This window comes from Alosa sapidissima, chromosome 3 (genome assembly GCF_018492685.1).
Source record: "Alosa sapidissima isolate fAloSap1 chromosome 3, fAloSap1.pri, whole genome shotgun sequence".
NCBI classification, from domain to species: domain Eukaryota; kingdom Metazoa; phylum Chordata; class Actinopteri; order Clupeiformes; family Clupeidae; genus Alosa; species Alosa sapidissima.
In genome coordinates this window covers 11,008,645-11,021,238 of record NC_055959.1, presented here as the reverse complement: position 1 = coordinate 11,021,238, position 12,594 = coordinate 11,008,645, and the positions used below count along the sequence as shown (strand labels likewise).

At 45.0% G+C, this 12,594-nt stretch overlaps 1 protein-coding gene across 4 annotated transcripts in view; it reads left to right on the top strand.

The window, feature by feature from the left end:
* The window catches only part of col14a1a (collagen, type XIV, alpha 1a), an 83,594-nt gene that overhangs the window by 35,176 nt on the left and 35,824 nt on the right, over positions 1 to 12,594 (top strand). For all 4 annotated transcript variants that reach the window (XM_042085743.1, XM_042085742.1, XM_042085741.1 and 1 more), the window contains 6 exons: positions 841 to 990; positions 6,614 to 6,730; positions 8,882 to 9,028; positions 9,309 to 9,383; positions 10,423 to 10,562; positions 12,031 to 12,154. In XM_042085743.1, coding sequence (XP_041941677.1) covers positions 841 to 990; positions 6,614 to 6,730; positions 8,882 to 9,028; positions 9,309 to 9,383; positions 10,423 to 10,562; positions 12,031 to 12,154 — 753 coding nt within the window. The remainder of the gene's footprint in view (positions 1 to 840; positions 991 to 6,613; positions 6,731 to 8,881; positions 9,029 to 9,308; positions 9,384 to 10,422; positions 10,563 to 12,030; positions 12,155 to 12,594) is intronic.

Here is a 12,594-nt window from a genome sequence, read left to right as displayed (position 1 = left end):
GCTGAAAGATTAAACAATGTTGTTTAAATCGAAATTGCAATTTCAAATTCAAAGTCAAAGACACATTTATTTGTATAGCACATTATCATACATAATCGTTTATCCAATGTGCTTTACACAGACAGAACAAACTAATAAAATGGAAATAGCCAACTAATGAAATGAGCAAATCGCGAAAGGCTGCAACTCCTTGCACAGCTTGTGATGATTATGATTTCTGCACATATTTTGGGTTTACCAGAAGTGGTGCACAAATAAGCGTGTAAAGATGGTATGAAAACCTATTGTCCTCCTGAGGCAACACAGCTAACATGTAGGAACTTGAAAAAGCACCACAGACAGCAGGACGATGACTGTACAGCAAAAAAAGCTAGCAGAGCTATTGCTGGCCTTGCCTCATAAGACAAGAGTAAGTCAAAGACTATTTCAGTCAAGAAGTGTATTATACTGAACATTGAAGTGGAGCATAACTTTCAAAAGATAAATTGCAGAAATGGTCTTTTAGATATTAGATTAGCTATTTTCCCTTAATCGTACAGGCCCTACACACCACTCAGTCAGATTGGGTTCCAACTCTGCCAAACTGTTACTGAATTCAAGGATTTTGAGTGAATAGCACACACAGAATGCCATGGATAGTATTTGGACATAAAGGAAATAAAATCTAAAGTTTTTTCTTTTTAATGTTTCTTGTTTGATAGATATATCTCTGTCTTTGCGACTACATACTCAACTCTGTACATGCAGTGTATGGATCATTAGGTGAGCATTTGTCTTGTGCATATCTTTATGGCCGGATGCTTTTCCTCAGCCCTCTCCTTCTCTGTGTGTGTCATGCAGACTCGGCAGCGCCCACTATGACGTCAGTGGGTGATGATGAGAACACTCGGTTGCTGTACAATCTCCAGACTGACACTGAGTACGCCATCAAGGTCGTCGCCACGTACGCCACTGGCCAGAGTGAGCCCTTGAAGGGCACCGGCAGGACATGTAAGACCCCCCTAGTCTTCCCTCCACACACCCCTGTGCTTACCAACGCAGGAGAACCCTCTCTCATCCATCCACCCCTCCATCCACCCCTCCACCCATCCATCTAACCATCCACCCATCCATTCATCCATCCATCTAACCATCCACCCATCCATTCATCCACCCATCCATTCATCCACCCACCCATCCATCCATCCATCCATCTAACCATCCACCCATCCATCCATCTAACCATTCATCCATATAGCCATCCATCCATCCATCTAACCATCCACCCATCCACCCATCCATCCATCTAACCATTCATCCATATAGCCATCCATCCATCCATCTATCCATCCATCCATTCATCCATCCATCCATCCACAAGACCTCTGACCCATGTCTCTTAAGAGCCTTACATGGCTCTTTATTTCAAGTTGCATTAACAAGACATTTAGGTGATAACTGACACTATAAAAAGTATCTAATAAAGGGTGACATTGGGGCAGAAAATACAGTTTCATTTAGGGGACAGGAGAGGAGGGTTCCCAGAATGAAAGGCTAAGGTGTTTTAACAGCCTACTCTACACCAGCCATTAAACTCACATTTCAGTGCACTTCCTATCAGTACCATCAGCCAACTGTTAATAGGAACAGAGTTTGTGTTTGCTATTTTGTTGGATGGGTGGTTTTATTCAGTAAATCCACCTTCCGGCAATGTTTCAAAAGATTAGGAGTTTTCAGCCAACACAGTATTGTCTGTGTGAGCCAATTGTAGGACTGGAGCAGTTGGTTGGAATAACACATTATTGAGTGTGAATTTGTCTGTTGGCACATAAATAGCACATCTGAGTGTTACCTGTATACAATAATAACCTGTGTAATTATGGTCAAGAGCTGACACCATGAGATGAGATGAGATGAGATGGATGGAGCCTGTAAATGTAGATAGGCATAGACTGCTGCACAAAAATATACCTTTGGTTCACATTTGACTGGATTGGCCTTATCAAAATACAGCAAGTAAATTGGTTTCCTGTGGGGGCTCACAGCCATATATCAAGATGCAAGGTTTGCCACCCACATACAAGCAAGCCACAATCTGCCTGATGAATAAAAGTACATCACTATCTGTGTCTGCAAAAAAAGTCGTGGCATTTTAAAAAGTGTATAGCCAGCAGTATGATAATGTACAAAAGAGTTTATACCTTTGATGTGCTCGATTGGGGGGAGGTAGATTGAAGTTTATTGATGCCTTGGAGAGGAGAAGGAGAGTGTGCGTGACCTTCTGGTCAGGCCGCGTGAGAGAGCTGGGAGAGCAGAAACTCGGTACAGTGTTTTGCTCCGTGGGCTTTCGTTCCGCTCCACACTCGAGCCGGCTCTGTGCTCCAGCGTTGCTCTCGCTCAGCGGAATGCCGGGAAAATATGTCGCGGTCCCGCTCCAAATTAAGGATTCTGGGAAGCATCTTTGACAGTACTTGCTTCAATTCATCTGGCCTAGTAATATCTCTTTTCTATAATGAAATTTGCCGGATGACATAAGCATAGGGAGCAAGCTAAGTGCTATTCCGAATTTCATTTAGAATGTTCAGAAGTAAATGTGTTTGAATGTTTTTCTGATACAGTTGTCTATAACACTGTAACAAAGGCAATGAGAGTAAGTGCCATTGGCTTCTCAGCTCAGTGACATAATGCAAGCAGGGGCAGGCAGACCTCCTCAGCTGACGGAATGAAATGACTTCTCGAAATGGTTACTACCACTGTCTCTGTCCAGAATCCTTAAGAGGAATACATTAATGCCACAAGGAACACACAAAATGTGAATATTTATTCAGGGTTATAGATAGATAGATAGATAGATAGATAGATAGATAGATAGATAGATAGATACTTTATTAATCCCCAGGGGAAATTCAAGGTCTCAGTAGCATACAGACAACACACACACATTCACTAATAGCAGAAAAAGTAATTAAAGTATATAATATAAAAACACAACTAAGCAATAAGGACAGTAGAAGATAAATAATATACTAAATATACTAAAATACAAATTATACTAACTAACACTTAATCTAAATTAATTCTACTATTCTACTATTCTAATTAAACAGTATCCACATAGTGGTGATTAATCAATCAAGAGGCGCTTGCAATGACTGAGGCATGGACTGAGCCTGTGATTCTCTGTGCATAGTGAGGTAAGGTAAGGTCCTCTGTGTGAGTGAGTGTCATGGTGATAGTGGTCATGGTGATAGTGCAAATGAGTAAGTCCAACAGTGCAACAGTGCAAGAATAGAGTCTATATATCTATATATCTATATATATAACTATTTTAAGAAAAGGTATAAGTGTGGCCACAGTTCGGCTATGGCATGGAGGGAGGGGTTATGCATATGTGCTAATGTGCTAATATAGCACGCAAACAGTGAGGCAGAAAGACAGTGGTAAAAAGTGGCTATAGTGGACAGACAGTATCCAAACATGGAGGGGGTGAAGAGGCAGACAGACTATGCAGAGAAGTCTCTCTCTCCTCTTCCCTTAAGTGAAGCATTGAACAGTTCAATGGCCCTGGGGACAAATGACTTCCTCAGTCTGTCTGTTGTGCAAGGCAGTGAGCGAAGTCTCCAGCTGATCAGGCTCTTCTGCTTAACAATAGTGCTGTGGAGTGGATGACACTCATTGTCCAAGATGTTGATCAGTTTTTTCAGGGTCCTTTTGTCAGATATTGAAGTGATGCACTCCAGTTCAGCTCCCACTACAGAGCCAGCTTTCCTTACCAGCCTGTCAATTCGCCCCGCATCCTTCTTCTTTGTGCTTCCTCCCCAGCATACCACTGCATAGAAGAGGACGCTGGCAACAACAGACTGGTAGAACATCCTGAGGAGCTTGCTGCACACATTGAAGGACTGCAGCCTCCTCAGGAAGTACAGCCTGCTCTGCCCTTTCTTGTAGAGTGCGTCAGTGTTGGCTGACCAGTCCAGTTTATTGTCCAGGTGGAGACCCAGATACTTGTAGGTGCTTACCACCTCCACATTGACCCCATCAATGGGGACTGGTAGCAGAGTGGGCTTAGACCTGCGAAAATCCACCACCATCTCCTTGGTCTTTGAAGTGTTGAGTTGAAGATGATTGAGTTTGCACCATTGCACAAAGTCCTCCACCAGGCTCCTGTACTCCTCCTCCTGCCCGTTCCTGATACACCCCACAATTGCAGTATCGTCAGAAAACTTCTGCATGTGGCATGACTCTGTGTTGTAGCAGGAGTCAGATGTGTACAGGGTGAACAGGACTGGAGAGAGCACAGTTCCCTGTGGCGCTCCGGTGCTGCTGATCACAGTGTCAGAGAGACAGTTCTTCAGTCTGACGAACTGTGGTCGCTCGGTCAGGTAATCTGTAATCCAGGTTACCAGGTGAGCGTCCACACCCATCTGCAAGAGCTTGTCTCCCAGTCTGAGGGGTTGGATGGTGTTAAAAGCACTTGAGAAATCAAAGAACATGATTCTCACAGCACTTTTCCCCTTGTCTAGGTGGGAATGTGTCCTGTGTAGAAGATAAGTGATGGCATCGTCCACGCCCACTTTCTACTGGTATGCAAACTGTAACGGGTCTAGTGCATGGCGTACCTGGGGTCTGAGCATACCTAAGACCAGTCACTCCATTGTTTTCATCACATGTGATGTAAGAGCGACAGGTCTGTAGTCATTAAGCGCACTAGGGTGTGGCTTCTTAGGGACAGGGGTGAGACATGATGTCTTCCACAGTGTTGGGACTTGTCCAAGGCGTAGGCTCAAATTGAAGATGTGCTTCAGTGGCTCCCCCAGTTCAGCAGCACAGGCCTTGAGTAGCCTTGGACACAGTCTGTCAGGCCCCGCTGCTTTATTGATGCACAGTGTCTTTAGTTGGGCTCTCACTTGATCTGTTGTGATGATGGGGGGTGTAAGGGGAGGGGAGGGGGAGGGGTGCATCTGGGATCTGTGTGTCTGATGGCTGTTGACTATGCATCACTGAAGGCTCAATGATAGCATTTTATCAAGATAGTGCAGTATGCAATTACAAGCGTATTGCTTAAATAATAAATATGAATGAAGTGGTTAATAAAAGGATTCAGATAATCGTAAAACTGTCATTATTTCACATTACTTCTACCTAGTAGCTCCTACTTTTTCTTCAGAGTAGATCAAAGGCTTATATACGGTAACTCCAGTCTATAGAGCGGTGAGCTGAACTGTACCTGTTATAGATCAGGAGTCAAAGTGTCAGTTTGAGTGTGATAGCAGGAGCTCTCTCGGAGACAGGTGTTACCTGACGCCACCGCGCTCCTCACCTCACCTGGTGGACACCTCACCTCTCTCTGGCCTCTTCTGCGTCTCTCCGCGCCTCGTCCTAATGCACAATTTATGATGCGATCTGCATACATCACCAGCGAGGCGTCGCAGTATGGCATGCGTTTCCAGCCCAGCGCTGGCTTTTGAATTATTAATCACACAATGGTCACTCTCTCTCTCACTGCTCTTTTTCTGCTGTCGACCGACAGAGCCAGAAGTTTGCCATGCATGAATGCGGTTCATTAAAACACCTTACGTGGAGTTGCTACATGCATTATTTACTCCCTGTAGATCCAGTACATGGGGCCATATGCTCAGAGAAGGAGCTTGGTGCTCATGCAAACCCTGTCTACACTTCCATCAAAATATTCATGAAGGGTGCATTGATGTGATAGGCGTGTTCGCTCCAGTGAGACTTGAGTTTCTCCCCCCGTGTTGGGTTGCATATGTGTGGGTTCTTGAAGATTGTTTGGCCCCGAGGAGTTCCTGTGGACTCTCGAAAGCAAAACGGCACCACTGGTTCTCCACCGCTAATGTGAACCATGTGCTCCGGCTCGATACTGTGTCACTGACGATCACACTAATCGGAAAGGACGTCTGTTGTGTTTTTTTTTTCTCCATGGCATTTGGGCTTGGGTTTGTACACACGACATTAGTACGGTTTGTGCGTTTCCAGCTCCAGCTTGCCTGCAGGCCTGAGTCTCTGGGCCCTGCTCCCGCAGTGCGTCCTGACCAGAATGCTTTCAGTGGAGCGCCAGACGTTGGTGTGAGCTTGGTATCCGTCCTCACCTTACTGAGTATAAGTATATATAAGTATATATACTCTTTTGATCCCATGAGGGAAATTTGGTCTCTGCATTTATCCCAATCCGTGAATTAGTGAAACACACTCAGCACACAGTGAACACACAGTGAGGTGAAGCACACACTAATCCCGGCGCAGTGAGCTGCCTGCTACAACAGCGGCGCTCGGGGAGCAGTGAGGGCTTAGGTGCCTTGCTCAAGGGACCTTCAGCCGTGGATTAAAAGCAAGAAAGAAAAGATTTTTGGAGTGCGACCATTCTGTGAAAAAACAAAAAAAAAAAAAACAAAGGACTTCTGCAGATCTTGTGCGTTGGAGAGGTTGAACTCAAAGACTCCTGTTCACTATTTTGCTTACAAATGTTTTTATAACTTATCTGTCTGAGTTCCAGCGGTAATTTGGAAATGAGAAATGAAATGAAAGTTAGTCAGTACAGCTGGTAAAAATGTTCACATGTGTTGTCTCTTTGGTCCTAATTCTCATACATCTCGCTCTTTTTTTGTCTCCCTAGTGCGTCTGGCTGTGAGGAGCCTGAGCACGTACCAAGTGCGCAGCTCCAGCATGTGTGTCCAGTGGCAGCCCCTTGCCCAGGCCTCCCTCTACAGAGTCTCCATCGAGTCGCCACTCAGTGAGTCCCACTATCGCCTGTATATTACTAACTTTACACATAAGTTTGATAGATAAGATAAAGTCCCACATTATATGTGCTACTGTACTTTTAAGATATCACATGTACCACGGCTTGGGTGTAATGCTTTTTAATGCATTTCTGATTACGTCATTATCAGCCAGGAGGTCTTGTCACCATCTCAGAGTTGTGCAATGTGAGCTTTTTGCTGACATTTTGTTCTGCCCATGTTGCAAGGCACAGGAGACATTATGCAGTTATTGCTCCACTCATCTGGGCTCTCTCCCCTTATCTGAAAAATCCCCACCCAAACCCACACCCCCTCAGTCTCCTCCGTACGGGTGTGCTCAGGCACGGTGCCGTGAGCGCTGGACCGAGGGCTGTGCAGCTGTGATATTAGAAGCAGATCCTTTCCCAGCCCGTGTGCCAGTGCTCAGCCGGCTGCTGCCCGGATTGTTCTGGCTTGGAGGGAGCCGAGCTGGCCGGGCACTGCTGACGAGGAGCCCAGAGAAGACCTCGTGTTACCTGCTCGTCTTCCATAGTTTACGCAGGAGACGGAAAGTCCTGTAGCCCCCCGAAACAACACAAATCATCCGCCAGGATCTTTCCAGGATTTGGACTCACATTTTGTCTCCAAAACCCAAATACTCACCCGCAGAATAGATGGTTCATTGAAAATGTTGAATAAATTGAGAAACAGGATATTTCTGCAATACGGTTCTAAATGGACATCGAAAAAGTATTACGGGATTACATGGCTTGCATGAAAAAGGCAACTTGTGTCGTGGCTCGCTCATGTCAGCTGTTGTGTCGCTGGAAGACTTTGCTTGTGAAAGTTTGATGAGCTTGGACTGCAGCTGCTGAAATGGGAAGGCTGACATCCCCTCTGCAAAACCCTGAATAAACAAATGTCATATTTATCATTTGAATCAGTCAATCCTGAAGCTTGTCCAGGATATTTTTGGTCGTTCCCATTAAGCGATTGAGATTTTCTGGGGTCAATTTTTACTGTCCTACTCACATGGAAGTGTGCAAAATGATCACTCATAATAAATCTATTTTTATGAAGTGCCTGGGAGTTTATATCCACTGTTTGGACTTAGGTTGACTGAAGAACGCAGTTTGAAAAGGAAACGGGAAACTTGATGGTGAACATTTCAGTTTGGTTATCCTATTGCTTCTGAATTCCAGCCATAATGCAAATCACTCATTTCCCTTCATTTGTACAGATAGTAAATCACTAGCAAAACAAGTGCAGAGAGGGGATATTCTGGACCTCTTTGGTGGAGGAGAGGAGCAGGTTTTACACTTTGCACAAGTGTAGAATACGAGAATTGAAACTACAGTCACACAAGCTCCCATTCAACTCTCATTCCAAAGATGCAACAGAAGGACTGGGGAATCCATCCCTCCTCACAGACAGTCACCCGAGTGACCCGCGACTGACCCTCGACACAAGTGCTGCCACCATTCATCGGTTCCACAGATGACTCATTGCAGGCCACTCGTTGCATCAATAATTGCATGAGTGTAGGTGAAGAATGACGGCTATTAGCCCTTCATGTCCAGTAACCTGGAACCTCTCTACAGTAACTGTTCACTGAGAACCTCCATGCAAACCACATGCTCTTTTCATCTGAGCTCAGAGCACAAGATGACTAGTAAAACACGTGAAATATGAACAGATATGTACAGTATTTTTACTATATCATATGCACAGTATCTGAATATGAGTATGTATCAGTATTTGTGTCCTCCTACGTCTCATAAGGATAAGTGTTAGCTGCCATGTCTACGTTTAGCATGACAGTATTGTATTTTAGCTGCTGTGATGCTGTAACATGTCAGTATTGTAGCTGCTGTGATGCTGTAACGTGTCAGTATTGTATTTTAGCTGCTGTGATGCTGTAACGTGTCAGTATTGCATTGTAGTGGCTGTGATGCTGTGACATGTCAGTATTGTAGCTGCTGTGATGCTGTAACATGTCAGTATTTTAGCTGCTGTGATGCTGTAACATGTCAGTATTGTATTGTAGCTGATGTGATGCTGTAACATGTCAGTATTGTAGCTGCTGTGATTCTGTAACATGTCAGTAGTTTAGCTGCTGTGATGGAATGTTCCTGACTCCCCTCTCCCTCCTGGTCTTGCAGATGGGCACCGGCAGGAGGAGAGCGTGGCGGGGAGCGCCTCGCGACACTGCTTCCACGACCTCCTCCCCAACACCCAGTACCAGATCAGCCACTACAGCCAGCTGCAGGGCATGGAGGGGCCTGCGGTCACCACCACTGACACCACACGTACGTATGCAAGCGCCCCCCTCTCCCCTCCTCAAGCTCAGCAAGCAGCCTCGCTTCCCCTCCCCAACCACTGGAATAATCCAAAGCCCCTAAATCTCTTTAGCATACATGATTTGGGGATAATTTATGCACATTTCTGGGATTTTGCTCCTGAATTGATCGTAGTAAATCCCTGGAGTTTTCAGGCAGCATCTTTTAATCCCCCCTGCATGTACTGTATGCGTGTGAGAGATATCGCTATGGTTGTCTGATTAGATTTATTTCTTTATTTATTCGACAGTTCCTGCTCCCACACAGCCTCCAACCACACCTCCCACGACCACCCCACCACCCACCCTCCCTCCAGCCAAAGAAGGTGAGAGAGCCAGGGCAGAGGGAGCGGAGCAGAGAGCCTCTGGCCGCCTCTCCCACAGGGCTGGGTCAGCTGGTGCGCAGGGCTGGGCGAAGCGTGCCCTTTTCCAAAAGCAGATCTCTGCTGACAGCTGACCTTTCTCAGGGTGCAGAACTCCATATATAAATGGTGTAAAAGCACTCTTTACAGACAGATTGTCTGTAAAGATTGTTTTTGAACAGAACAACACAATTCAACACAGATTGTTGTTGAACAAAGCACAGTGTCAAACATATGAGCTAAAATCCTCTAGTAGTAGTAGTTTCTTAAATCAGTATCTCATGAGTTCATGCAGTATGTATGATGATACCCCCAGAGATGATTAGCCACAACATGATACTTTATCTCTTGCCAGTACCAGTTTCAACAGAAGAATGAACTATGGAAATTATAGTGATATAATCATGGTAGAGTGATTCAGAAAATGATTCAGAAAAGTAGTCCCATTTTAAATGTTTCTTTTTATTCATAAACAGCATTTGACAGTGTGGGAACACAGCTAGGATCTGCGAATAATTAGTCACAATTGATATGTAAACAAATCAAATGATCTCACTATCTCCTCTTTCTGGGAGACTGGGAACACATTCGGTATCACATGTATCCAAACCGTTCACCGAGCCTGAGAAATTCAACTCACACATCCAACTTGCCCCTAATTTAAAGCAGTGCACCAGTGTTTGTTTACTCAGAGCGCGCGAGCCGTCATTAAGATTGTTTTAGATTCTCCTCCTGGAGGCAGATTGGGCTTTGTGCTGGAGCACCTGTTTGAGAGGGATAGAAACACGGAGCCTTAATGAAGGGCTCGCTGCTGTGCTGTGTGTGTGTGTGTGTGTGTGTGTGTGTGTGTGTGTGTGGCTGTGGGTGACAGCAGTAGCAGGAGAACTAGTGAGAGAGTTTGTCATTAATCAGCACCTGTCTGTGTGAAAGCAGTGAGACAGGGAGAATAATGACTGTCTGTCTCTCTCTCTCCCACTCCATCACCACTCCATCGCCACCCCAGTTTGTAAAGCTGCCAAAGCAGACCTTGTCTTCCTGGTGGATGGCTCGTGGAGTATCGGTGATGACAACTTCCAGAAGATCATCCGTTTCCTCTACAGCACAGTCGGATCTCTGGATGTGATTGGTTTAGAAGGAACACAGGTAAAAAATAATAATATTGTGCTGCCACCTCATATCTTCTTTTCAGTATTCTACACCACATCGTATTGTTTAAATGGGAACTTGATTGTTTTTAAAAACACTTTTTTCCCCACAATGTTTTCCCCACGAACAATGTTTATTTTTGCCTTCATCGTCATCTTCATCTTTTGAAAATGTTTGCTTAAAGCGATGGTTCGGAGTAATTTCTAGGGTCCTTTGCACCATGACCCCGAGCCAAACACCCTCCCAGAACCTGTTTTCCCTTGGTCGAACCCTGGTCGAGTAGCGCTGTCAGAAACTAATGACGTTCTGCAGTTGTAATGGAACCAACTTTTATCTCGTAAATTACCCCACTAATAATGCCCTGAATGGTACGAAACTTCTACAGTAGTACAACTATGACCTTTAGTCCAATAACGAGGCATTAGAAAGTTTGTAAGTGCACCAGGAGTTTTAAGGAGTTTATTTAAATAACACTTGCCTCTGCATCTGCTTCTATACCACTGCGTCGACGTTTTTTCCGTGATTTGGGAAAAGCCTGTAAAAGTCCTGGCAGGAAGCATGCATAAGGATGTAGATCCAGGAATGCACTAATATTTTGTTCGTTGTCCAGTTTGCAACAATTATTAGTTAACACTAAGTTGTAAACACTTCGGAAAAAAATATTAAAAACTGGATATACCAAAAAAACGTTGATGTAATCGCTTCCTGCCAGGACTTTTACGGGCTTTTCCCAAATCACGGAAGAAACGTCGAAAGCAGATATGTAGGTTACCTCTCTCAATTTCTTCTCTTGAAGAAAAATTATATAAAGATATTTCCAATACCATGAAACACTTGGACCATGGTTGAAGCAGCTACATTGTAAAGGCTATTCTCACATAGAGAGAAGAAGCTTGTGATAGTCAAGGATGCACTCCTGCAATACAAACTACTTAACCCAGTCCCAAGACAAACCATTAAACACAAAAAAACACCCCGTCTAGACATGCTGAGAAGGGCTCATAGATCATCATCAAGTCTTCCCTTCAAACTGGCTGGGACACTCTGAAGGGGTAGCTCTCGGATGAAGAAAGCCGCGTGTCCAGATCTATTAATTAGATGAGACTAAGGCAAGATGGACCTCCGCCACGTAGCCATTGCTTAGTTAGTACAAAGAGACATGGTAACTCAGACAGACAACTCCAAATGAATAGGCATGGAGGCCCAGAGTGGACCAGCGGCCTCCTGGGAGAGGGATGAAGGAGGCAGAGCAGCAGAGAGCTGGAGGAGCAGCCGTCTCTCAGGGAGAGACGCATTTACCCTGGGGGTTGCCAGGAATGGAAGAACAAACCATAAAGAGTGATGAAAACTCACTATTTTCTCGCTCTCACTCTCTTCCTCTATCTGTCATTCTTATTTTTCTCTTCCTTCCTCTCTCTCGCTCTCTCTCTGTCTCTCTTTCTCTCACGGTCGCTCTCTGTGATAGGTTGCCATCGCGCAGTTCAGTGACGATGCCAGAACTGAATTCAAGCTCAACTCCCACAGTGATAAACAGTCTTTGCTGGACGCCATTCAGCGTATCTCCTATAAGGGAGGAAACACAAAAACAGGTAGGTGCTGTTCCACTAGACCCCTCTTCTCTTCCACCACGGGGGATGTCCAGAGAGGGTCAGTGGGAGCAGGTCTGTCTGCTCCGACAAAACAACTGAACCTCAGAGGGCAGCCTCCTGTGCCCTGAGCCTGTGCCGAAACCTGTGCCGAATATATAAGCAGTTTAGCCATTACTCAAGCCATTACTCAAGAATTGTTTGTGTTTGGCTGTTCTTATGCAATAAAAAAAAAATAGAATGGCTCTTGACCACAGCTCCCCCTCACAAAAACAAAACAAAACAAAACAAAAACAGAAACAGAGACACCCATGGCAGAGACCCCCCTCCTCCCTTTAGGATTATTGCTGGCAGCCACCCCTTGCTGTGTTTCTGTTGGCAACAGATTGACATGCAGCCCTGCTTTTGTACATACACTTTAATCCCCCTGCTTGACATGCCTT